The sequence below is a fragment of the Chiloscyllium plagiosum genome, chromosome 9, assembly GCF_004010195.1.
Source record: "Chiloscyllium plagiosum isolate BGI_BamShark_2017 chromosome 9, ASM401019v2, whole genome shotgun sequence".
Lineage (NCBI taxonomy): Eukaryota > Metazoa > Chordata > Chondrichthyes > Orectolobiformes > Hemiscylliidae > Chiloscyllium > Chiloscyllium plagiosum.
The window spans coordinates 85,399,532-85,425,096 of NC_057718.1; the positions used below are offsets into that span (position 1 = coordinate 85,399,532).

Below are 25,565 nucleotides of genomic sequence, written 5' to 3' on the forward strand. Positions count from 1 at the left end.
GAGTCAGAGAGAGTGTGAATGAAAGTCAGAGAGTGTGTGAGTGTGTGTGAGAGAGAGAGTCAGGGAGAGTGTGAATGAAAGTCAGAGAGTGTGAGTGAGTGAGTGTGTGTGAGAGAGAGAGTCAGGGAGAGTGTGAATGAAAGTCAGAGAGTGTGAGTGAGTGAGTGTGTGTGAGAGAGAGAGTCAGAGAGAGAGGAAGGAGAGCTCAGGGTCATGCCCGGGACACAGGGGAGTTCTGAGGCTGACAGCAAAGTCCTTGCAGCCAGTTTGCTGAGTGGGAGCAAAGCGCCGGAGAAAAGCAGCCGCTGCCGGGGTTTCGGCATCACCGAGCTGCTGGGACTGGACAGCAGCAGCAGTGAGGGCGGCCGCTCGGGAGGCCCATCAGCCCATCCTGCTGCTGCCCCCCAGCCGCCGAGGGAACCGCCGCCGATGCTCACCGCCGGCCTTGGGTTGCTGTGCAGCGCCTTCCGGCCGCCCGGATCCTCTCTCCTGGACACTCTGTCAGCTCTGCCCGGCCGAATGCCGCTACTGCGGAGGGTCAGCCTGCTGGACAGTCTCCAGCCGCTTCACAACTCCGGTAAAGCCAGCAGCAGTCTGTCAGCGAGCCCGCCCGCCCGCCTGTCCACACCGGACCCGTTCCCCACCCCACACCCTCCTCCCTCTCTGTACTCACCCAACACACAGTGAACCGAGCCTCTTGTCTTGTTGTTGTTGATTGTGGGATCTTGCTGTGCGCAGGTCAGATGCCCTTTTCAAACGGTGACCGTGTTTGGAATGTATTTTACTGCTTGTATTAGAATATTCCGGTTAGGCTTGTGTGTTCTTTCAGCCTCCGGCTTGTCTACCTTGGAATATCCCGGGACAGTGAAAGCTATCGCATGGTCTATTGGCTGAGCTAAGTTCCCTGAGGCTTTTCAGCAATACGTGGAACCAAATTCTCTTTTTATTATTAAATTGGATCCCTGCAGTTCTCCTACTTTTAAGAAAAAAAGGTGTACCATTGTAAAGCAAGCCTGAAAACAGAGAAAACTGGGCTGACAAGATCAATGGTTCCTGACAAAAAAAAACCCCAGGCCTGGGTTTTGGGTCTCCAGCCCGAGCGAGTTTGGTGAGGTCTCTGTAGGTTGGCACCGCGTCCTCTCCCTCTGTCTTCTCCTCCCTCCCTCCACAACCCTTTCCCCGTCTCGTGGGGTGGGGAATCCTGCAACTTTGGTGAGGTAACCCTCAGGTTAGCATTGCAACAGGCAGCTTACTGTCTCTAACTTTATTGTAATATTGTTGAACTTCATTGTAATATGAATCAAAAGTAAATCGGTGGAGCAGGCAGCTCTGACTTTGAAGGGAGAGAGAAACTAGACGAGGGATGGTGATGGTTCAAACAGATGAAGGTTGGGTTGGAGGCATCTACGTTGTTTGGTCGTTTCTATTCCTTGCATATAGATAAATATCCCAGAGTATGGGAGCCACCGTCTAGTTTTACATTTGCTTGTTTTGAATTTTCTATGTTATGTTTTCTACTGAATTGTAGATTTGTAATTTCCGATTGTTCGTTGACCTTTAAGGGGTGGCACGGTGGCTCAGTGGCTGAGTGGTTAGCACTGCTGCTGCCTCACAGCCCCAAGGTCCCAGGTTTGATTCCAGCCTCGGGTGACTGTCTGTGTGGAGTTTGCACATTCTCCCGGTGTCTGGGTGGGTTTCCTCCCACAGTCCAAAGATGTGCAGGGGTTAGGTGAATTGGCCATGCTAAATTGCCCATAGTGTTCGGTGCAATAGTCAGAGGAAAATGGGACTGGGTGGGTTACTCTTCGGAGGGTCAGTGTGGACTGGTTGGGCCAAAAGGCCTGTTTCCACACTGTAGGGAATCTAATCTAATTTAAATTCAAAGTTAAATGCAACACATGATTTCCAAAGGCTGAAAGGAAACAATGAATTTGGGGAGTTTTGTATGTGAAGGAACTGGGAACTGTTTACTTTTTAAAATCATAGAATCCCTCCAGTGTGGAAATACGCCATTTGGCCCAACAAGTCCACACCAACCCTCCGAAGAGCATCTCATCCAGACCCATTCCCCTGACTAATGCACCTAACCTACACATCTCTGAACATAATGGGCAATTTTAGCACGGCCAATTCACCTAACCTGCACATCTTTCAACTGTGGGAAACCAGAGCACCCGAAGGGAACCCACACAGACTCAGGGTGAATGTACAAATTCCACACAGAGAGTCGCCTGAGGCGGGAATTGAACCAGGGTCCCTGGCACTGTGAGGTAGTAGTGAGCCACCTTGCTGCCCCCTGGGAGCTGTTTATATGTGAATACCTCACCGTTTATTTGAGGAGCACTGGGCACTAGCTACATTCCCGCCTGCTTGTAAATCTGCTGCTGACTGCAGTCTGCACAGAGACTCGGTGCCCCTTCCCTGGACGAGAGGCAACATGCCAATGAAACAGCGTAGCTGACAGCAGCGAGCAATTGGCTTGTCGTGTTTTTCAGACCTTGCCTTCTCAGTAAAGTTTCAAGTCAATATAATTCACATGATTAAAAACAAGGTATGCTGAGTGACCTATTGATGTAAAAATGGCAGGGTGGCTCAGTGGTTAGCACTGCTGCCTCACAGTACTGGGGACCTGGGTTCGATTCCAGCCACAGGCGACTGTGTAGAGTTCATACATTGTCCCTGTGTCTGCATGGGTTTTCTCCCGCACTGCAATATGTGCTACTTAGGTGAATTGACCTTAGTAAATTGCCCCTTGGTTAGGGGCAAATGTATATCCTAAATATTGGATAATAAGTTAGGGGGATGGGTTGCTTCCTGGAGGGTCAGTGCAGACTTATTGGGCCAAAGGGCTTGTTTCCACACTGTAGGGATTCTATTAAAAAAAACTCGCGATTCTTATACATTTTCAGGATGTAGGTAGGGTACTTATTGTCCATCGCTAGCTGCTCTGAGAGCCTTACCAGACCATCTCAGAGTGCAGTTACCAGTCAATCACACTGGTCTGGAACTGGCCTTCTATACAGGATCAGATGGATTAAACCAGCAGGCTTCCTTCTCTAAAGCACAGAATGCACTGGGTTCTTCAATAACATCATCACTTTCACTGATCAGCATTTTCTTTCCAAATGCAAATTATCAGACTGCCAGGAGAGGATCAATGATCTTTGGATTCTTAACACAGTAACAGGGAAATCTTGTGGTGCAGTGGGTAGAAACTCCCAGTTTGAGTCCCAAAGCAAGATAACGAAGGTTACATTTGTAACTTATGCTTGAAAATCCCTCCAGCTCACTATCGAGAAATTCCTGCTAACTCATGCCTGATGCAAATTTGTGCCCCTCAAGGTTTATATTGTCAGCTAGTGAGCTGTTCCAGAAACAGACGCAAATTTGTACTTGATCTACCTTGTGTGATTCTAGGCATGGGAAGTCTGATCCAATAACATATTCTTTTGTTAAACCACTGTATTCTGCTAAATCAGGTTTGGTCATGAGGAGACTTAGAGCTCCAACACCAGGGATGTTTTTCATGCTGGCTGGTTTGGGTTTGGTGGCTATAATAGTGACTGTGGTCTAATCCATTCCCCTGGCACCAGATGATGAGAACACATCGTGTGATCACAGCAACTTGAAGAACTCCGCAGCATCGCAGGTGAAAAGGAAGAAGAGGCGGCACAGGTATGTGAGTGGCCTCTGTTGAAAACAATCCTGAGTGAATGGAGATTGTGATGGAAGGACATTGCATTAGTGCCTTTCTAATTTATGTTTTGCCTGCAACTGGGGTGAAAGGGCTGGTACAGACACGTTGCACCAAATGGGCCCCTTGTGTGATATATAATTATTGAATTGAAGTATCCTAATTCTGGTTTAATGATGAGATCAGAACAAGACCAAACTCAAGGCATGCTAGATTACATTCCCCAGTCCTTGATAATCACTCAGGTTGGTAAAGTTGGATCCCATGCCCACTTTCTGATTGCTGGCGGGTAAAGGATCAGTGAGCAGGGAGCATTGATTTAAGGTAAGGAGCAGGAGGTTTAGAAGAGGTGTGAGGGAGTGGCGGGAATCTGGAATTCACTGCCTGAAAGGATGGTAGAGGCAGAAACCTTCATAACATTTAAGGAGTATTCAGACGTACTCTTACAAAGCTAAAGCATACAAGGCTACGGGCTAAATGCTGGAAAATGAAATTAGAGTAGTTAGGTTTTTGACTGGCACCGAGTAAATGGACCAAAGGACCTGTTTCTGTGCTGTAGATATCGATGATTCTATGAACAGAATCACAGAATATGATCTCAAACACAGTTTAATCTTATTTAAACACCATAAAGCAGTGACACTCTCAATGACGCTGGGCCCAAAAGGCACATTGACTATGGTCAATAATTTAGCCGTACTGCCATTCATGTGTGCCAGGTCAGCTGATTTAACTTGCTACCCATGACTGGTCAACATCAAGTACCAGGCATGAATCTGCCATGTCCAGAACACACCAGAGCCTTTGAATCGTTTTAATTTGTTGCTAAGTTACAATGAATTTGTTGCTGCTGTGCACAGCCTTTTAGGTTTAGACTGTTGGATGGGTTAATGTTAACATAGGATACTTCCTTTTTAATCCAAATAAAAAGGGTAGCAGGTTAAAAAGTTTGAAAGCTCAGAAGATATCTTGTGTTGAGAATTGATTTAATATATACAGTAAGGCAACTTGTAATGGGCAGTATGAAAGAGGATCTGCATTCTCTGGAGTTTTATAGAACGAGAGGTAATCTAATTGAAATTTATAATGTTTTTACAGGATGTGACAGGGTAGATGTAGGTATGATGTGGGACATTATCTCATTGTAAGGGGAAGGCCATTTTTAATTTCTCCATCTAGAGGGTGCTCAATCTTTGGAATTATCTAGCAAGAGGGCTGTGAAAACTAAACCATTGAGCAGTTTCAGACAAAAAAGATTGATGGGTTTCTGGAGACTACAATATTAAGGGATATGGAGATAATGCAGGAAAGTGATGATCAGCCGTAATCTCCAATGGTGGGACAGAGATGATGGGCTGAATGGCTTACTCCTGTTCCCATGATCCTGTGAATTTTTAAAAGGAATTGTTTTGGAAAAAGCTGCCATTTTGATTATCTGTTATATAGCAAGTGAAATAAAAAGGGTGTCACAAAGTAATTTAATATGACTTCTTTTACATAAGTCATCATGAGAATTGTAGGCTAACATGCTGATGTTTAGTGAATTGAACAAGTCCCAGTAGCATAAAAACAAAACAGTGTCATTACCGCTGCTGTTTAACAACTGAATGACATACTTTACATCCTATTCCCCAGTATTTGAACTGCGTTTGGATTCTTGTAAACTGACTTTTCACAGGAATTTAATTGTGTGAAACTGGTCTTGGAGGACAGCATAAAACAGCTGATGACAAATTTGCAACACATTTTACTCAGCACTTAATATTCTTTTGTTGTTGATTTCAATAAGGCAGGTAGCAACTAGAGTGCATAGTTCACTATCATGGTTTGACCCAAGGCCAATTTTATTCTTACACCAATGTTATTTGAAAGTGTGTGATGCAGAATCTATGCACGAATGTGTATTTTTATTGGTTAATTGTATCAACTGATTATGAAGCAAAGGCCAGAAATGAAGTTGAGGTGCAGATCAGCTATGACCTAGTTAAATGGTGAATAGACTTGAGATACCGAATGGGAGACAGTGAGTCTGCAGACGCTAGAGATCAGAATTGAGAGTGTGTTGCTGGAAAAGCACAGCAGTTCAGGAGCATCCTGGGATGCTACTTGAGATACCTAATGACCTATCTCTGTTTCTAATGTCCCTAAACTACAACAGTGGTGATGCTTTAACATTAGTTAATTAGCCTTAAAGTGTTATGGAAAATTCTGAGGTTTTGAAAGGTGCTGTATAGGTAAGATTACTTTCTTTCTTTGTTGCTTGTGAGCAATATGTCTGCTCTTTGATTGCCACAGGACTGTGTTCACAACTCACCAGTTGGAGGAACTAGAGAAATCTTTTAATGAGGCTCATTACCCAGATGTATATGCAAGAGAAATGTTAGCGATGAAGACAGAGCTCGCTGAAGACCGAATACAGGTAATTTCACAGGTCATCATGTGCTATTTGGAGGGGAAGTTGCCAGGATTTCCCATATTTATGTAAAATCTCAGTTATCATCTAATTTGATGCAACAATTTCATGCTAGTCACTTGAGGTCAAAAATGAAAATTGAAATGATAATACAAAATTCTTTCCACACTAATGAGCCTGTTGGCTGTATTTCATGGCTTTAATTTTGTCTCATTTGACAGCACTTCCATGTCTCCCTGAGTCTGAAAGTTGTAAGTTCAATTCATACTGCATAGAGTCGAGGATAAAATCTAGATTTACACCCTAGAGATTGAAATAGTGCTGCACTATTAGAAGCACCATCTTTTAGATAAGACTTTAAATCAAAGTCCCATCTGACTTCTGCTTAATGTCACATAGAGTGAACCAAGGCAGCTTCTCATTGGCACCTATGATGATGGGAGGAAGCCAAAGTGCAATAGCAGTGGATGTTTAGAGTTTGTCAATGAAGTTTGTTCATCCCTTATCCCACCAGGTGTGGTTTCAAAATCGAAGAGCGAAATGGAGGAAGCGGGAGAAATGCTGGGGCAGGAGCAGTGTGATGGCCGAGTATGGACTGTACGGTGCCATGGTCCGGCACTCCATTCCCCTGCCCGAATCCATACTCAACTCTGGCAAAAATGGTTTGGTAGGATCTTGTGCCCCCTGGCTGCTTGGTAAGCAATTGAAGATTATTGGGGGACAAGGAGACAGGAGTGGAGAGGGACATGCAACAGCATAAGGTGGTGAAAATAAACTATCCCCCTGTCTCAAAGGCTGGAGAAGAAAATGGAGCATGGTGTAAAAAGATACTGCTAATTTGCGAGTGCCCATTTTGTCCTATCACCCAAGACAAATTTCACCCCATTCTAATTCTGGCGTCTTTTTAAATGCCAGCAGAAAACATATACAACCTGTTGGACTCTATACAAGGTCCTTACAATTATCAATTGCTTAATCCTTGCTGGAGTTGAAAGATTGAACAGGTTGGACCTACACCCATTGAAGTTTAGAAGAATGAGAGGTGATATTTTTGAAACAAATAAAGAACTTAAGAACAGGATGGGCTGTTCAGCCTGTCAAGCCTACTCCACTATTCAGTTAGACCATGACAGATCACCCACCTCAATTCCACTTTTCTGGACCATCTCTATATCCGTTGATGCAGTTAGTCTCCGGAAATAGATCAGATTCTGTCTTGAACATGCTCAATTATTGAGTTTCCTCAGTTCTCTTGGAATTCCAAAGATTCATTGCCAACTGAATGAAGAAATTCCTCCTTGCCTCAGTCTTCATTGACCTATCTCTTTTGTTGAGATTACTATCCCAAGATTTAGTCTCACCAGCAAGGGGAAAGATCTTATCTACCATCCCGTTCAAATGTTGTAAATTTCAAAAGGTCATCTCTCTTTCTTAAAATTACTATAGGACTATAAAATGTAGGAGCAAAAATAGCATACTTGGCCCATCAAATTTGTATTGTCATTCAAACAAATCATAGATGACGTGAAAATCCTTAACGCTTTCCTGCCGTTGCTCCACGAACCTTCAATATCTTACCGAGTAAAAATCTGTCAATCTCAGCTTTGAATATTCTTAAGGACACAGCCTCTACTGCCCTTTGTGGTAAAGAATTCCACCTATTCACTACTTTCTGAGAGTAGAAATTTCTTCTCATCCCTGTCTTAGAAGGCTGTCCACTTACTCTGACATTATGCACTCTAGTTCTAGACACTCCCTCAACGGGGAACTACCTTTCCATATCTATCTTTTCAAATCCCTAAGAATTTCATTTCTTTCAATAAAGTAGCTTTTCATTCTTCTAAACTCTGATGAGTACAAGCCCAACCTACTCAACCTCTCCTCGTAAAAATAAATCCCCCTATCCCTGTGATCAACCTGGTGGCAATCTCTGGACTGCCTCCAATGCGAGCATACCTTGATTAGATAAGGGACCCAAAACTGCTCACAGTCTTCTAGTTGCAGTCTAACTAGCGTTCTGTTTAGGTTTAGCAAGGAATTTCTTTTTTTTATACTTAATTACCTTTGAAATAAAGGCCTACAGCAAATTTGTCTTCTGTATTACCTGCTGAACTTGTATGCTGTGATTCAAGCCCAAGTATGCCCAAATCCCTCAGTGCTGCAGCTTTCTGCAGTCTTTTGCCAATCTCTAGTTCTCCCTATCTTTCTAACATATGTAATATTGAGCTCATTTACTTTTCTTGTCAAAGTGCATAATCTCACATTTACCACACATTCCATCTGCCAAATATTTGTGCACTCACTTAACCTGTCTAGATCCCTCTTTGCATCATCCTCACACATGTCTTTCCATTTACTTTTGTGTCATCTGCAAACATGGCAATAGCATATAACCTTTGTCACCCAAATGGTTTATAAATATTGTAAATAATTATGGCCACATCTCTGTGACACTCTAATAGTTACAGATTGTCATCATGAAAATGTCCCCTTATCCTAACTCTCTGTCTTGCATTAATCAGCCTGCTCACAACAGCATGGGTGCTTATTAAGAAGCCTTATAAAAAGGGCCTGACTGAATGTCTTTTGGGAATCCAAATATATTACAAGTATCCTTCTCTATCCTACTTGTTACCTGTTCACAGATATCTCTCCTTCACAAAACCATATTGACTCTGCTTGATTATATTGTGCGCTTCTAAATGTTCCGTTATTATACATCTGTGTAATAGACACTAACATTTTCCCAATGACAGATATTAAGCTAACTAGCCCATAGTTGCCATGTTTTGACTCCATTACTTTTTAAGCAAGGGTGTGACATTGGCAGTTTTCTAATGCTCTGGATTTTCCCAGAATCTAAAGGTTCTTGAAATATTTTACCAGTGCTTCTACTATCTCTTTAGCTACTTCCTTTAATATCCTCGGATACAACCCACCACATTTCACACCCTGAGTTCCCCTCTTAATACCTTTTCACTTGTGACACTTATCGTACTTTTTTTTCTCCCCTCACTTATGCCCATTTCCATCTACTGTGAAGATTGATGCAAATTTTTTATTCAACTCCTTTGTATTGTTGTGGTTGCTCCATTATTAATATATATTTAAAGAAGCTGTTAATATCTGTTTTTATATCACTTGATTGTTTACACTCAAAGTTTAGTTTCTCTTTTTTGTTATCTTTTGTTGGTTTTTAAGGCTCCTTCAATTCTCTGGCTTACCAATAATCTTTACTACATTGTATGGTTTTATTTCCAATTTAATACTATCCTTAACCTCCTTGATTAACCATGATTGGTTTATCCCCTTCCATGCATCCTTTCTCCTCACTAGACTATACCTTTGTTGGGAGTCATGAACTATTTTCTTAAGTATGTGCCATTGTTCATAACCCATCTTTTCTGTTAAACTCCTTTCCCAGCCCACCCTTCCAACTCTGCCCTCATTCCTATGTGAGTATGCTATTTAGATTTAGTATAGTTTTTAGATTAGATTAGATTCCTTACAGTGTGAAACCAGTCCACACCGAGCTTCCGAAGAGTAACCCACCCAGAACCATTTCTCTCCTCACACTAACACTAATGGACAATTTAGAATGGCCAACTCACCTGACCTGCACATCTTTGGATTATGGGAGAAAGCCGGAGCACCCGGAGAAAACCCACAAGAATGTGGGGAGAATGTGCAAACTCCATACTGACAGTCACCTGAGACTGGAATCAAACCTGGGACCCTGGTGCTGTGAGGCAGCAGTGCTAACTACTGAGCCATCATGCCGCTCTTGAATTAGAATCCCTGCTGGTTGGAAACAGACCGTTTGGCCCAACAAATCCACAATGGCCCCTCTTAAGAGTATCCCATCCAGACCCATTCCCCGACATTTACTCCTGACTCATGCATCTAAACTACCCAAGGGGTGATTTAGCACAGCCAATTGGCCCTGATCTCTACATCTTTGGATCGTGGGAGGAAACCAGAGCAAATTCACGCGGACACAGGGAGAATGTGCAAACTCCCCCTCCACAGTTGAACCTGAGTCCCTGGCGCCGTGAGGCGGCAGTGCTAACCACTGAGCCACCATGCTGCCCTTAATGTTTCCGATTCAGATTTCTTATCCTCAAACTGAATTCTAAATTTTCCTATGTTATGGCCGCTGTTTCCTTGAAGATCTTTTATGCTGAAATTGTTTATTAAACTTGCCTCATTATGCATTAGTGTTTTTTTTTGCTATTTATCTATGTTTGTGCACACTAGGTATCTTTACCTAATTAGCTGCCAGATTTTCAATTTGCCAAGACACTGGTACTAGCATGGTTCAAGTGAAGTCCACACCATCAGAACAGTTTCCTCTATCCCAGTACTGGTGCCAATGCCCCAGTAACTGAACCCACCTCTCCCAGAGCAATCTTTGAACCAAGCATTTAACTCTGTGACTTTATTTACCTCTGCCAGTTTGCTCAGATAGCAGTCCCAAGATTGTTATCTTAAATGTTCTGCTTTTTAATTTAGCTCATAACTATTCAAATTCCTTCAGGAGAACCTTCTTTTTATTCATATCAATGTCATTGATACCAATGTGGACACTTACAACTCCTATCCTCCCACTCCAAGTTTCTCTTTAGCCTGAGGAGATGTCCTTAACCTTGGCACCAGACATGTAAGACAGTCTCTGGGACTTAAGCTTATAGCTGCAAAGATCAGTACTTAACCCCCAATTATAGTGTTTCTACCATAACTACTTTTCTATTTCCTCTCCTACCATATTCCACAATGCCATACACACATTGTTAGTCGTGTTCCTTGCAGACCCACTCTCTTCCACATAGTTTACACGAACCTCATAACTGTTGAATGATTGAAAGGAAAAGGCTCCTCAAAATCTCCTTGGTCCCCATATACACAGTAACATCCTGCTATCTCTGAGCACAGATCAAATTTGAATAAATTAGTCTGAGGGGTGTGACTGCATCCCAGAACAAGGTGTCTAAATAATTTTCTCCCTCACTGATGTGCTGCAATGTCTGCAACATGACTTCAGCTCAAATTGGATCCAAAATTCCTCAAGCTTCAACACTTAACACAGATGTGTTCGCTGTGGATCATCTTGATGTCAGCGCTCCCCACATGCTGCTGAAGCGACACACCACTCATCCTGCCTTGGAAAGTCCCTGTTCTTTTCAGTTTATTGTAATGATTTTTGCACTAGTTACAACTTTATACGTAACAAACTACTTTCAAGAAGAAGGTGAAAGAAGACCAGGGATCCAAACACACACTAAAGATTCTACTTTTAATTTAAAGACTAGAAATATTCACCAATTCTACTCATGAATCACCTGCTTTCCCTGCACTCATGTCAAGCTGTGATGCATGATGTCACTCTGCTGCTGGTCTCACTGCAGATAGGCCTCTCAATCGGTGCCTTTCATCCTCTCTCATTCACCTTCTGCTCAAAATATAGTATTTTGAGTCTTAGGAAGAGAATAAACTTGAATCACTTGTTAGATGCTCTCCAAATAACTGACTCCTTCTCCTGTAGCAGAGCAAGAATTAATTCCTGAAAGCTGAAAAAAGTTTGGCAAAAAGCAACAGATTACCTTTTTCTTTTTCTCCATTAAACCCCCTGAAGCACCCAACTTCAGCAACCCATTTGAAGTCACACTTATCTCTTTGGATTACAGACCCAGTCACCTCAATCTCTCTTCTTAAAATAATTCTACCTTCCCAGGGATTAATTTGGTGAACCTATATTGCATCATTCCCTCCATCTCAAGGATATCCATTGATGGAAAAAGCAACCAAACTGTGCTCAGTATTCCAGCTGAGGTTTCACTAAGGTCATATAAAACTGCAATAAGATCTGTTTAAATCTGCTTGCAGTGATGGTCAACATACCTTTGGTTTCCCAATTGCTATGTGCTAATATGTGACTCATAAACATGACATTATGGTCCCACTGTTTCCAATCGTTCACCATTCACCATATTGTGTCTTTCTGTTTATTTTGTGCAAAAGTGAATCATTTAACATTATAATCCATCTGCCAAGTTCTCGCCCATTCACCTTAGGCTATCAATGTCTCCTTGCATCCTTTTTATAATTATGTTCTTGCCCCTTTGGTGTTATTAGCTCTTTGTCCCTTCTTCCTCTCTTCCTATACAGCTAAGGCATCCAAGGTGCAAGGACATGGCTCTGACTGCATTTCTTTGAGGAATCACACCTTCAGAGGATCACCCAAAAAAGAAAAGTAACTAGCTAGTGGGGCCTCAGTGCCTGCCAGTTTTCTTCGTATTAACCACATCATCTGCCGACATTTCTGCCACCTCCAAATGGACCCCACCACCAGGGATATATTTCCCTCCCCACCCCTTTTCGCTTTCCGCAAAGACCGTTCCCTTCGTGACTACCTGGTCAGGTCCACGCCCCCCCTGCAACCCACCCTCCCAACCTGGCACCCTCACCTGCCACTGCAGGAATTGCAAAACCTGTGCCCACACCTCCTTGCTCACCTCCATCCAAGGCCCCAAAGGTGCCTTCCACATCTATCAAAGTTTCACCTGCACATCCACCAATGTCATTTATTGTATCCGTTGCTCCCAATGCGGTCTCCTCTACATTGGGGAGACTGGACACCTCCACGCAAAGCGCTTCAGGGAACATCTCTGGGACACCCACACCAATCAAACCCACCACCCCATGGCCCAACATTTCAACTCCCCCTCCCACTCTGTTGAGGATATGCAGGTCCTGGGCCTCCTCCACCGCCGCTCCCTCACCACCCGATGCCTGGAGGAAGAACGCCTCATCTTCTGCCACGGAACACTTCAACCCCAGGGCATCAATGTGGACTTCACCAGTTTCCTCATTTCCACTTTCCCCACCTTACCTCAGTTCCAACCTTCCAGCTCAGCACTGTCCTCATGACCAGTCCTACCTGCCAATCTCACTTCCCACCTATCCGCTCCACCCTCCCCTCTGACCCATCACCTCCATCCCCACCCCCATTCACCTATTGTACTCTTTGCAACCTTCTCCCAGCTCTCCACTCCCTCTCCCAGCCCGCCATTTATCTGTCCACCCTGGAGGCGCCCTCCCTCCATTCCTGATGAAGAGCTTTTGCCCGAAATGTCGATTTCAGATGCTGCCTAACCTGCTGTGCTTTTCCAGCACCACTCTGATCTAAACTCTGGTTTCCAGCATCCGCAGTCCTCTCTTTTGCCTAATTTTCTGGGCTGCCTGGCAGTAATTCATTCCCCTCTTGACACCATGCTCCTGGCCTATGGTGTGACAAACTCTCTGAATGTGCTGTCAATATATCTGTCAGCCTTATGGGTGTTCCACAGTGACTCTTGCTGCTGTTTTAACTCCAAAATCCAGAACTCAAGGTTCTGCAGCTGGGAGTGCTTCCTATATGGGTAGCACAGTGGCTCAGTGGCTAACACTGCTGCCTCACAGCACCATGGACCCAGGTTTGATTCCTGCCTTGGGTGATTTGTGTGGTGTTTGCACATTCTCCCTGTGTCTGTGTGGGTTTCCTCTGGGTGCTCCAGTTTCTTCCCTCATTCTAAAAGATGTGCAGGTCAGGTGAGTTGGCCATGCTAAATTGCCCATAGTGTTAGGTGCATTAGTCAGGGTAAATGCCAGGAAATGAGTCTGGGTGGGTTACTCTTCGGAGGGTTGGTGTGGACTTATTGGGCCGAAGGGCCTGTTTCCATACTGTAGGGAATCTAGTCTCTGTACATGTATCATCTAGCCTCCAGGTTTTCCCACAGTGTACAGAATATGCATTTCCCATGACCAAACTACCATGTCACACCCTAATTTTATTTCACTTACACTATATTTCACTTTGGTTTATTTATATTAACTTTATTTTAGTTTCCCTTACCTTCATAAACATTACAACTATTGATAAACCTTACTAGTACCGATAAATCTGATTAATGCTTAATGCACTTTACTAGTTGTGAGAGCGCTTACTTAAATCACCTCTGTCTCCTTTGCACCACATTCCCATGTGAACTCAATTCATTACTAACTGGTCACCCAGGCTTTGTCTTTTCAACATGCATCTCTTACTGACATAGAAGGCAGTGAAGGCTGAGACATTGAATTTATTCAAGGCAGTGTTACAAGGAATTTTAAATGACAAGGGAGTCAAGGGCAATGGGGTAGATAGGAAGGTGGAGTAAAGTCCACAACCAGATCAGTCATGCTTGTATTGAATGATGAAATAGACTTGAAGAACTGAAGGGATTAGTCCTATCCATAGAGTTCTCGGGTCATACAGCATGGAAACATACCCTTCGGCCCAACGAGTCCATGCAGACCAGGTTTGCTAAATTGAACCAGTCTTATTTGTCTGCATTAGGTCTATATCCCTCTAAACCTTTCCTATTCATATACCTGCCCAAATGTCTTTTAAATGTTGCAATTATACTCACCTCTACCACTTCCTCTGGCATATATGCACAACCCTCTGTATGAAAAAGTTGTCCCTCAGGTCCCTTTTAAATCTTTCCCCTCTCACCTTAAACTTATGCCCTTTAGTTTTGGACTCCCTTACACTAGGAAAAGATCTTGGCTATTCACCTTATCTATGCCCCTCATGATTTTATAAACCTCCATAAGGTCACCCTTTCAGCCTCCGATGCTTCAGAGAAAAAAGTCTCAGTCTATTCGGCCTCTCCTTGTAACTCAAACACTCCAGTCTCAGTAACTTTCTTGTAAATCCTTTATTTCACTCTTTTCAGTTTAGTAACATCCTTCTATAGCATGACAACCCGAATTGTATGTAGTACTCCAAATCTGGCCTTAGCTATACCTTGTACAGCTGTAACATGATGTCCCAACTCTGGTACTCAGTGCTCTGACCAATGAAGGAAAGAGTGCCAAATGCCTTCTACACCATCATCATCCTAGATAAACTATATTTATATTTGTATAGTATATTTAAAATTTGCATTGCAGTTTACACATTTAATGTTTTGCAATTCCATTTCTTTATCCTGACCACTTGCAGTTTGGCAAACAAGGAAGCTCTTGGGCTACGTTAATCAGTTCAGTGATGAAACACAATTGCACGCTCCTTATCGTAGAGTACTAATTTTAAACATTTGTTGAAACTTGATATGATCATTCAGCTCTTACCTGTCAACTTCCTTTGTGTGGTTTTCAGGATTTAACTGAATATATTCTTGAAAGAAAACATTCCCAGTTCTCTAGGGAATGAGGAGGGGAATTGGAATATGTGGATAGTTTTTTTTTATAGAAAGCTGTTTCAAAAGCTAAACATTCTGTACTGTATAAATTCTACAGTTAGAACGTAAGAGGCCTACTGTATGAGCTGATCTAATATATACCAAAATTATTTAGAATAGAAAAACTGAAATATGCAGGAAAATAGAGTAAGGGGTGTAAAAATAAAGAACATATGAGTTGGGCATCACTAATCAACCTTTCATTCAAATCTAGGAATGCACAAAAAATCCGTTGACTCAACATTGAAAACTAAAAGTGAAGCAACTGTCGGAGATGATTATGTGGAGAGCAGAACACAGGCATTGCCGATTGAGGGTGGCGCAGACCGGATGCCTGCAACCAACTGTGCCACTACAGCTGAAGAGGACGACATGGCTTTAGACCTCTCCAGTGCGGAAAAACCACTGAACAAGGAAAATGCTTCAAAGCAATGCATTTCAAGGCGGTCCTATGTGGAGGTCAGACAGAGAGGACTGAAGAAAAATTAAAATACTCAGAAAGCTATTGTGTGAACAAATAAGATTCAGGATGGGGTACAGTCTTCCCACTGATAAGCTGCACTCATCCGATTTTAAAACAGGTTCCTACAGCAATGAAAATACATGAGTGGCCACAACAAAAGAGGAAGATGACCAATTACCTCTGCTATTGAGCTGCTATTAGTTTGTGGGTTGTTAATACAATGACCGACAAATAGCATCATGGTTTGCTCCTAATAAATGTATGAAGTAAAGCAGGGTATTCCAATGGAGATGTACACAGGATTGAAAATATCATGGATTAACCTCCTCTTACTGACCAATAACTCTAATCCCTGTGAATGGAAAGGGGTGATCCCAGTCCATATGGAAATATATGACTTTCAATGTGGTATGATTGTGAGTGGTAACTGGCAGCTACAATAACACAGTAAACCCAAATGAAAAATTACATACATTGGAAGAGTAGTAGCCTAGGCACCACAAACAGGACACACACAAGTGCATGAGTGAATTGTCCATTGCAGTGGTAGGAGGTGCAGCCAGTCACCTATGTAAAAAAGGTCAACCTTTGGTGGATTGAAGCAACAATGAAGTAAAAGTAGACTTAAGTCATTCCGCAGGAAGACAGCATCATTTCAAGTTTATCTTGGGTATCTCCATGCTATTGAGTGAGGAGTTATGATGGCAGAATACTGAAATTATGTTGTCTCTCAATTGACTTGGTTGGAGAATGGCTTCTGGAGAAAGGATAGGAGAAAGAGAAAAGATTGCAAAACAAAAGGCATTGGAAAAAGAATTCCTTTAATTGTGTAACATCGAGGGTAAGAAGTAAAGTGAATTTTCAACTCAAATGTACCTTGAATAGAGAGCTGTGCATAGTCCGTGGCATATTACCAGGAAGGCAACAAGTATGCAGTAGACTGGTATGTGTTACACTAAATGAAATGCACAGGCTGTGATATGTTTAGCAGAGGGTACCATATGGGCTGGTGTGGACACAGAGTTGAGAATTGTATAGAAAGGGTAGAATGTACGTTGGGGTGTGTCTTACAAAAGTTAATGCACAGTCTGTAGTGCGTCATGCAAAGGAATTGGATGGTTGGGGTGAGTTGGGATCATTGTAGAAGGCAATGTGCAGGTACTGGAGTGTGTTAGACCATCAGTAATGCATTTAAAGATGTTTTAGATTATTAAATGATTTGAAAGAGGATTTGGAGAGAAAGAATTTCGTCAGTAGAAGAGTTCAGAACATTTGACCTTAAAATTAGTGTTAGGCCATTTTAATGTGAGCAAGCACTTCCAACAATGGGTAATGGAAATCTGGAGCTCTCTCCCTGAAAAAGCTGTTGGGACTTAGCTAATTACAAAATTCAAAACTGAGAGAAATAGATTTTTATTGGACAAACATATTGAGAGTTCCAGACAAAAGGTATATAGATGGTGTTTAAAGATACAGATCAGCCACAATTTAACTGAATGATGGACAAATGGTCTATTTTTGTTCCTATGTAATACATGGATTCTTTAAAATGTTATTTCAAGGATAGTACATGGGAGATGTACTACAGTATGCAGCAATTGGGTTGCGTTCTGCAGTGGGAGATACAAGAGTGCTGGGGTATAATACAATTTCTGGGTTTTGACACCTCACAAAGAATAAACAAAATTTTGAATAAACCAGGATTGTTTTACAACCTTGTAGCATACTTCCAACCAGTCAGTAATTTAAATAAGCCAAATAAGATTCAATTTACTTAAATTGTAGAGAATACACAAAGAATGCACAACTCAAACCCATATCCAATCCTAAAATCTTTTGCAGTTATTCCTGTTTCAAACATCAACACAATTAGTCCAATTTGCGAATTCACCTGTGAGCAAGCAGCAAAAAAAGGTTGAAAATTACATATTACTGTCTCTTTAAAGGTTTCTCAATACAATTATAAATGATTTTTAGGTTTGGCTATGTGTTGCATACTTGTGTGATGCTCAAAACTTGACAAATTCAATCTTTTTTAATAATTTTGCGACCTTGCCTTTGTTTTGACAAAAAAGGATATCCACATTATTGTGTGTCATTCTCAGGAGTGGTGTCCTAGTAAAGTTTTGGCACGAGTCATAATCCTAAAGATTGTCCTGCCCATTGGGGCATTTTTAAGAGATGGAGAGGTGAATGGACAATAATAGGTTTGAGTGGGACCTCTACCACATGGTCAGCTTCTGATTTTCCCTGGGTAGCATATTAATCACAGTTCATTTTTTAATGAATTCTCGAGATGTAGGGCAACATTAACAATGCCTACATTTATTATCCATCACAATTTGCCCTTCAGAAGATGATGGAGCGTCTCCTTCTTGAACCATTACAATTTATGTGATGAAGCACCAACAACACCAACTGTGCTGATGACAGGGCATTCAAGGATTTTGAAACAGTGGCATTGAGGAATGACAAATTATATCCAAGTCAGGAAGGGGTACCTTACCAGGTCTGGCAGCATCTGTGGAGAGAGAAACACAGTTAATGTTTTCAGTCCAATATGACTCTTCTTCAGACCTGAGAGTTGTTGGGAATTTGTGGTGAAGAATGTAAAATAAATGGAGAACTGACATTGTGCAGTCAGACTCCAAAGTCATGGAATTCAATATTGAAACCTGGAGGCTGTAAATAGCCTAAGCAGAAAACGAAATGTTATTCCTCGAGCTTGAGTTGTGCTTCAATGGAATATTGTAACAGGCCCAATACTAACTGTTAGCGTGGTAGCAAGGGAGTTTTATTGAAATGGCAAGCAACTGGAAGGTCAGGGTCATTCTTAAGGTCGGAGCGGAGGTATCCCTGCCAGGATTCCAATTCTTTCTCCCACTTTCTCCATCTCCGTCACATCTGTTCTGATGATGCCACCTTCCACCAGACTGCCTCCAACATGTCCTCCTTTTTCCTTAACCAACTTCCCAACATTGTAGTTGACACAGCCCACAGCCATGCCTGACCCATTTCTTTCATGTCTTTCCCACTCCACTAATCTCCCCATTCAAAAGATTAGCTCCCCTATTTTTGCCACTTCCAGCAGAATGCCACCACCAAATACATCTTCCCCTCTCCATCACTATCAGTATTCTGCAGGAGCCTTTCATTCTGTGACACCCTGGTGCATTCCTTCAGTACTCATACACTTTCTCACTCCCTCATGGCATCATTACATGCAATTGCAGAAGGTATAACACTTGTCCATTTACCTCCTCTATTCTCATTGTCTGAGGTCCCCAAACGCACCTTCAGAGCGAAGCTGTGTTTTACTTGTACATAATTCAAACTGTATGCACTGCTCACAATGCTGTCCCCTTTACATTGATGAGATCAAATTCAGACTGGGTTACTGCTTTGTGGCAACTTCTGCTCTTTCAATTCTGATGAAGAGTCATATTAGACTTGAAACATTAAATCTGTTTCTCTCTCCACAGATGCAACTTGACATGCTGAGTTTGTTTCAAATTTCCAGCATTCACAATATGTTACTTTTATCAAGATGGTGTATTACTTGGGAGGCAGGATGGAGATAGCAGTGTTTCTATATACTGATTGCCCTGTTCGATGGTCAAGTTAACAGGCTCGGGAAGGATTATTGAAGAAGCCTTGGAAGTTTCCAATAGTGCATCTGGGTCAGTCTAAGAAAGCGAGAGAAGGGTCAATATCATTACATCAACAGCCCATTTTAAGTGGTCCAATGCACCTCATGACTGATAATGGTAGCTTTGGGCAGGCGAAGCACTCACTAAACCAAACTGACTTGTCTCTGTGGCAATGCACCTATCATTGCAAAAAAAGCACCCCGTCACCTTGAGAAGAGAAAGGGATAAATTTATTGTGTTTTTAAATAGTGTATACATAACTATTGGTAATTTCATAAATTCAGGTGAAACATTGAATAACCTTTGAGTATTATCCCGAAGTTACCAGGAATTGAAGTTTAGTATTCTCAATATGGCTCCATAAAGGAGAAATACTTTAGTGACATTCAAATAAAGAATATTTTCCTTTGAAGAGTAAGCTTCAGTTCTAAACATATTGGAGATGGGAGGCTAGCAATTCTGTCATCATTTGAATCCACAAAGCCACTACATGGTGCACACCAGGTGTGGATGGGTGCAGTTCCAACAATTTCTGAGAACTTCAACATCATCCAGGACAAAACAGTCCACCTGATCTGCCTCTTTAAGCATTCACTCTCCCCAGCATCAGTGTGTACCATCTCAAGCTGCACTGCTGCAACTCACAAGGTCTTGGTAGCAACTTCTCAAGCCACAATCCTGAAGGACAGCAGAGCTGATAAATGGGAACATCACCATCTGTAAGTTCCCCTCCAACTCAGACTCTATCCTGACTTGAAACCACATCACTTGTCCTTCACTGTTGAGAGATCAAAATTCAAGGATGCCGTCCCTGTAAGTATACCCACAGTAGATGGGCAAAAGGGACTCAAGACAGCAGCTCATTATCAGCCTCTCAAAGCCAATTACTGATAGACAACAAACTCTGGCCTTGCTAATGACCCATATATTGTGTAAACAAATCAAGAAAAAAAGACTGAAACAAAAACAGAGATTGCTGGACATGCTCAGCAGGTTTGGCAGCATCTGTGGACAGAAATCAGAATTAACGTTTTTGGTCGAGTGACCCTTCCTCAGAAGTTCTGCCAGACCAGCTGAGCTTTTCCAGCAATTTCTATTTTTGTTCCTCATCTGCAGCTTTTTTTTCAGTTTTTAAAGATAAAAGACTGTTTTACTGACATTCAAAAAATTATTCAAGTAGGTATTTGTTCACTTTCCAATTGGTCTGGAGACTTGGAGCAAGAATGAACATAATAAGGGATCAGCAACAGGAATGTTGCAACATCAAGGTTGATTGCGGGAGGTCAAATGACAAAATGTACAGGAATACATCCAACTACAATTGGCAAACCTCTAAGTGACATGGTGACTTGTCTACACCACCTGAGCTGGTTGTAACAGTAAGAATGGGGATGTTGCACAACGCTGATGATTGTGCAGTGTTCAGCACATTCAACAAGATCTGGACAACATCCATGCTACAAAATACCCAGACAATGCCCATATCCAACAAATGAGAATTCAACAATTTCTCCTTGAAACTCAATGACATTAACATTGCAGAATACTCCACTATCAGCATCCTGGGGTGTTATAATTAATTACAAACCGAACTGGACTAGCCATATAAATAGAGTGGCTACAAGGACAGGTCAGAGGCTGGGAATTCAATGGCGAGTAACTGTCCGACTGATTCACCAAAGTCTGTACACCAGCGAAAAGGACAAAGGCAGTAAATGTATGGAAACAGCACCTTGACTTGAAGCTACATCATCATTGTATACTGTGGAATTCTGGAACTAATAGGACTATAGATATACCTATAACACAAAAACTGTTCTAGATCAAGAAGGTTGCTCATCATCACCACCTTCTCATGGACAATAAATGCTAGCCTGGCCAGTGACACCCAAATCCTGATGAGGTGTTTTCATTGTATGGAAACATGATGAATTCTTGTTTTCTAATGGCTGGAGAATTTATGCTGTTTTATGTCAGGCTGACATCCCACAACTAGTGACCATGAAAAAAAAACACTCAGGGACACAATGGCAAGCATGTGGGTGAAGTCGACAGATAAAGGAAAAAGACTGGTTTTGGTATGATAATCAGCATTAAAATTCAATAAACTATACTTAAAGAAGCTACAAGGGACTGATATGTGATATTTTTCTCCAGGGTCTGTAGGAAAGTATGGAGATAGTGAATTTAATTAGATAACTCTCCCAAAGAGGCAGCACAGACACGTTGAACTGAATATCTGAAAGAAATTGGAGAATTTTGCTTAGGTTCTAATAGTATGAATAGGTATAATTAGAGCACAAAGCCTTCAGTGGGCCTTTGGTTATATTGGTTGCATCCAGCACTGCACAGTCTAAAATACCTGAAGTAAGCATCAGAAACTTTGGACTGGGATTAGGATTAGGATTTGACTATCTATGACTTACAAAACACCAGCAACAGTTGAAATCTAGATTTCCCTTTCTAATTGAATAAAAGCAAAGTATTGTGGATGCTGGAAATATGAAACAAACACACCATTCTTTGTGTTTCTATTGTACATTTGTGTCCACTTTAGGCCTAATTGTCTACTGCTGTCTACAATAGCCTGCATTGTATCAAAGTGAAACACAAAATGCTCAATAAGCCATAATGACTTCTCTAACATAGTGTATGATTGTGGAAATGAGTCTCACTTCAGTATGAACATTCTTCAGAGCAGAAAGTATAAATTATTCGTTGGCAAATACAAAGAATTCTGTGGAACTAGCACTCTGTTTTTGACTAATAGTCTTAGCCCTGTCATGTTTGTCAGAAAGCACTATTGGCTGTACAGCTATATAAAACTTTATATATTATCTATTTTCCACTTGTAATTATTCATATGTTTTAGATGCGTGGTGCAGAATAAACTTTCAAATCGGAGTAAATGTGCTTTGCTTTTTCATTGCAACTTTGCAATGATTGAGATCATAATTGTGGATGAGTTTATAGAATGCCATTGATTGTAATTGTGAAGATAAAAATGTGCTAAGGAATGCAGGAATTAAAGTAACATTAGGATCATACAGAGGGCATTTTGGCCTACTTTGTTGGTGCTGGCTCTTTAAAATGGCCATTCACTTAGCTTACCCTAGTCCATGTTCCCTGTGATCCTGCAAGGGTTCCCACATTAATACACATACAGTTCCCCGTTTGCAAGTTACTATTAAACCTGCTTGTACACCTTCTGAAGCATTGCTTTCCATTGCATTTTGCACAACAAAGCATACTGCTCTCTTCTTTAGCTGTTTTGCCAACCATTGATTTTAAATTTACCAGCTAGTGGAGAGAATCCTTTCTTGGCTACCCTAATCAAAACCCATATTATTTGGAATACTTCTATTAAATTTCCCCTTAATTTACCAAATTATAAAGAAAACATTCTCCATTCCTTGTGTTTCTCCACACAACTGAAGTTCCATAACCCTGGCACCATTTTGGTAAATCTCCTCTGCACCCTCTCCAAATTAACAAGATGTTAGAGGGAAATCCAATTTCTTCATTCAATTAACCCTAAGAAATAAAGTTGATTCCCTTAAAAGATCCTGATTTGACTATTTAGTGTGCATCAAGAATATTTATTCATTTTTGTGAGATTTGGGTGTCACTGGCTGCCCAGCATTTATTGCCCGTTCCTAGTTGCCCATGAGAAGGTGATGGTGAGCTGCCTTCTCCAACTGTTGCAATCTACCTGCTGTAGGTTGACCCACTTTGCCATTAGGAAGGGAATTACAGGGTTTTCATACAGTGACAGTGAAGGAATGGGGATATATTTCCAAGTCAGGATGGTGTGTGGTTTGGAAGGGAACTTCAGGATGGTGGGTTTTGCCATATATCTGTTGCCCTTGTCCTTCTAGATGAAAGTGGTTATGGGTTTGACCGGTGCTGTCTGAGGATTTTTGGTGAATTTCTGCAGTGCATCTTGTAGATAGTACACACTGCTTGCTATTGAGCATCAGTGGTTGAGGGAGTGGATGCCTGTGGATGCAATGCCAATCAAGCAGCTGCTTTGTCCTAGATGGTGTCAAGCTTCTTGAGTGTTGTTGGAGCTGCACCCGTCCAGACAAATGGGAAGCATTCTATCACACTCCTCAGTTGTGCCTTGTCGATGGTGGACAGGCTTTGAGGGGTCAAGATGTGAGTTACCTGCCTCAGTAAGCCTCTGACCTGCTTTTGTGTGTTTATATGGTGAGTCCAATTGAGTTTCTGGTCAATGGTAACCCCCAGGATGTTGATAGTGTGGGATTCAGTGACGGCAACACCATTGAATATCAAGGGGCGGTGGTTAGATTGTCTCTTATTGGTAATGATCAAAGCCTGACATTTGCATGGCATGAATGTTACTTGCCACTTGTCAGCCCAAGCCTGGGTATTGTCTAGATCTTCTTGCATTTGAACATGGGCTGCTTCAGTACCTGAGGAGTCACGAATGATGCCTAACATTGTGCGAACATCCCCACTTTTTACCTTATGATGGAGGGAAGGTTATTGATGAAGCAAATGAGGATGGTTGGGCCTAAGTCACAACCCCGAGGAACTCCTGCAGATACGTCCTGGAGCTCAGATAACTGACCTCCAACACCCACAACCATCTTCCTATGTGCCAGGTATGACTCCAACTAGTGGAGAGTTTGATACCCATTGATTCCAGTTCTTTTGGGGTTCCTTGATGCCAACAATGCTGCCTTGGCGTCAAAGGCAATCACTTTCACCTCACATGATCTCAGTTGAGATATTACGAAGAGGACAACTGTAGATCTCAATGCTTTGAATTAGATCAAAGGCCAAAACTGCCATGATTTTGATTCATTACCACTATCCAAGAACCTCTATTCAATGAGTACTGTGGGAATGTCACTTGTGCTTTTGACATCTTCCTCCCACACTAGAAATTATTCATCTTGCCTCACCTGTAAAGAATGCATATTTGGGAGAGGGATTTAATGACAACTGTTGGCTATAAAACATATTACGAGAGGAGTTACAACTTCAGTGGATTAGAAGCTATGTATAACATAAGTGAGGATAACTTGACATCAATCAAGAACACTTTGAGTGAACACCTTGAGAAATGCTACAGTTAATAAGGGATAAACTAGCTCACAGATAAATGAAAACATAAGAACAAGAGCAGGAGTAGGCCATCAGGCCCTTCAAGCCTGCTCCGCCATTCAATAAAATCATGGCGGATCTTTCCATGGCCTCAGTTCCACTTACCCACCTCTCACTATAACCCTTACTTCCTTTACTGTTAAAAAAAATTATCTATCTTAGCTTTAGAAAAAAATTCTTACGACATAGGGTAAACTCTCCTGCTTAATTTAAAACCAACAACACAAAAAAGATTTATCCGTACAGTAATCTGTAAAAGTTCGAGTGGCCAAGAACAATGTAAAATAAAAATGAACAACTTTATTTCTTAAAGTATAACAGAGAATAATTAGCTAACCACTATTTACAATTTCTGTCTCTAACCTATCTTTTACCTTCCCTTCTATAATACTAGCCCGATAAAACTCCCAATTAAGATTTACAAAACAACATGTCTTGTCTCAAAACCAGGCAGCTGTAGGTTCTTGTCTTCGGATGTTCCTGTGTCTTCTTTCCTCCTTGTTAGGAATTTCTGCATTACAGGTTACTGATCAAAAAGGGATTTTTAAGAAAAATATTTTTTCAAGCAGTCGCTTACATGCTAGGATGTGGCAGATCTCCCCTCAACTGTTCAATTTTCCCCTGGTCTTATACCACAGAGCATTGGATTGTGTCATTGGCTTTTAAGATTGTCAATATAATCAGTTCAAGCTTGATTGGAAATTGATATTTTTATCGGTGTATAATTTAAACTGATTGGCTGAACTCAAATTTGTTTTTGTATTCAGGCAATGAACTACTCCAATTGTTCAACCCGGTGTTACATACATTGTTGCCTTATTGTGAACACTTAGTGCTGTGTCCGGTAGTTCCGCTGCTTTTAACTCTCTTACAGCTATACCCACATCTTCATACCACCTCCACACTTAAGAAGAAAATGAACCATCATAATGAAAAGATGGCTTCTTTT

General features: G+C 41.7%; 1 protein-coding gene across 1 annotated transcript; it reads left to right on the top strand.

Moving 5' to 3' along the window:
* The first annotated feature begins 126 nt into the window (after positions 1 to 126).
* On the top strand, positions 127 to 17,815 carry vsx1 (visual system homeobox 1 homolog, chx10-like). The gene is made up of 5 exons (XM_043696429.1): positions 127 to 577; positions 3,594 to 3,675; positions 5,990 to 6,113; positions 6,622 to 6,802; positions 15,585 to 17,815. The coding sequence occupies exons 1-5, from the start codon at positions 214 to 216 to the stop codon at positions 15,857 to 15,859; spliced, it is 1,026 nt and encodes a 341-aa protein (XP_043552364.1). The 5' UTR covers positions 127 to 213; the 3' UTR covers positions 15,860 to 17,815.
* Positions 17,816 to 25,565: the final 7,750 nt, after the last annotated feature.

Excerpts from the sequence above, each read along its gene's own strand:
- vsx1 (XM_043696429.1), top strand. The coding sequence starts at position 214 with ATGCCCGGGACACAGGGGAGTTCTGAGGCTGACAGCAAAGTCCTTGCA. Across the intron at positions 578-3,593 it reads CCAGCCGCTTCACAACTCCG|ATGATGAGAACACATCGTGT; the intron begins GTAAAGCCAGCA and ends CCCTGGCACCAG. Across the intron at positions 6,803-15,584 it reads TTGTGCCCCCTGGCTGCTTG|GAATGCACAAAAAATCCGTT; the intron begins GTAAGCAATTGA and ends ATTCAAATCTAG.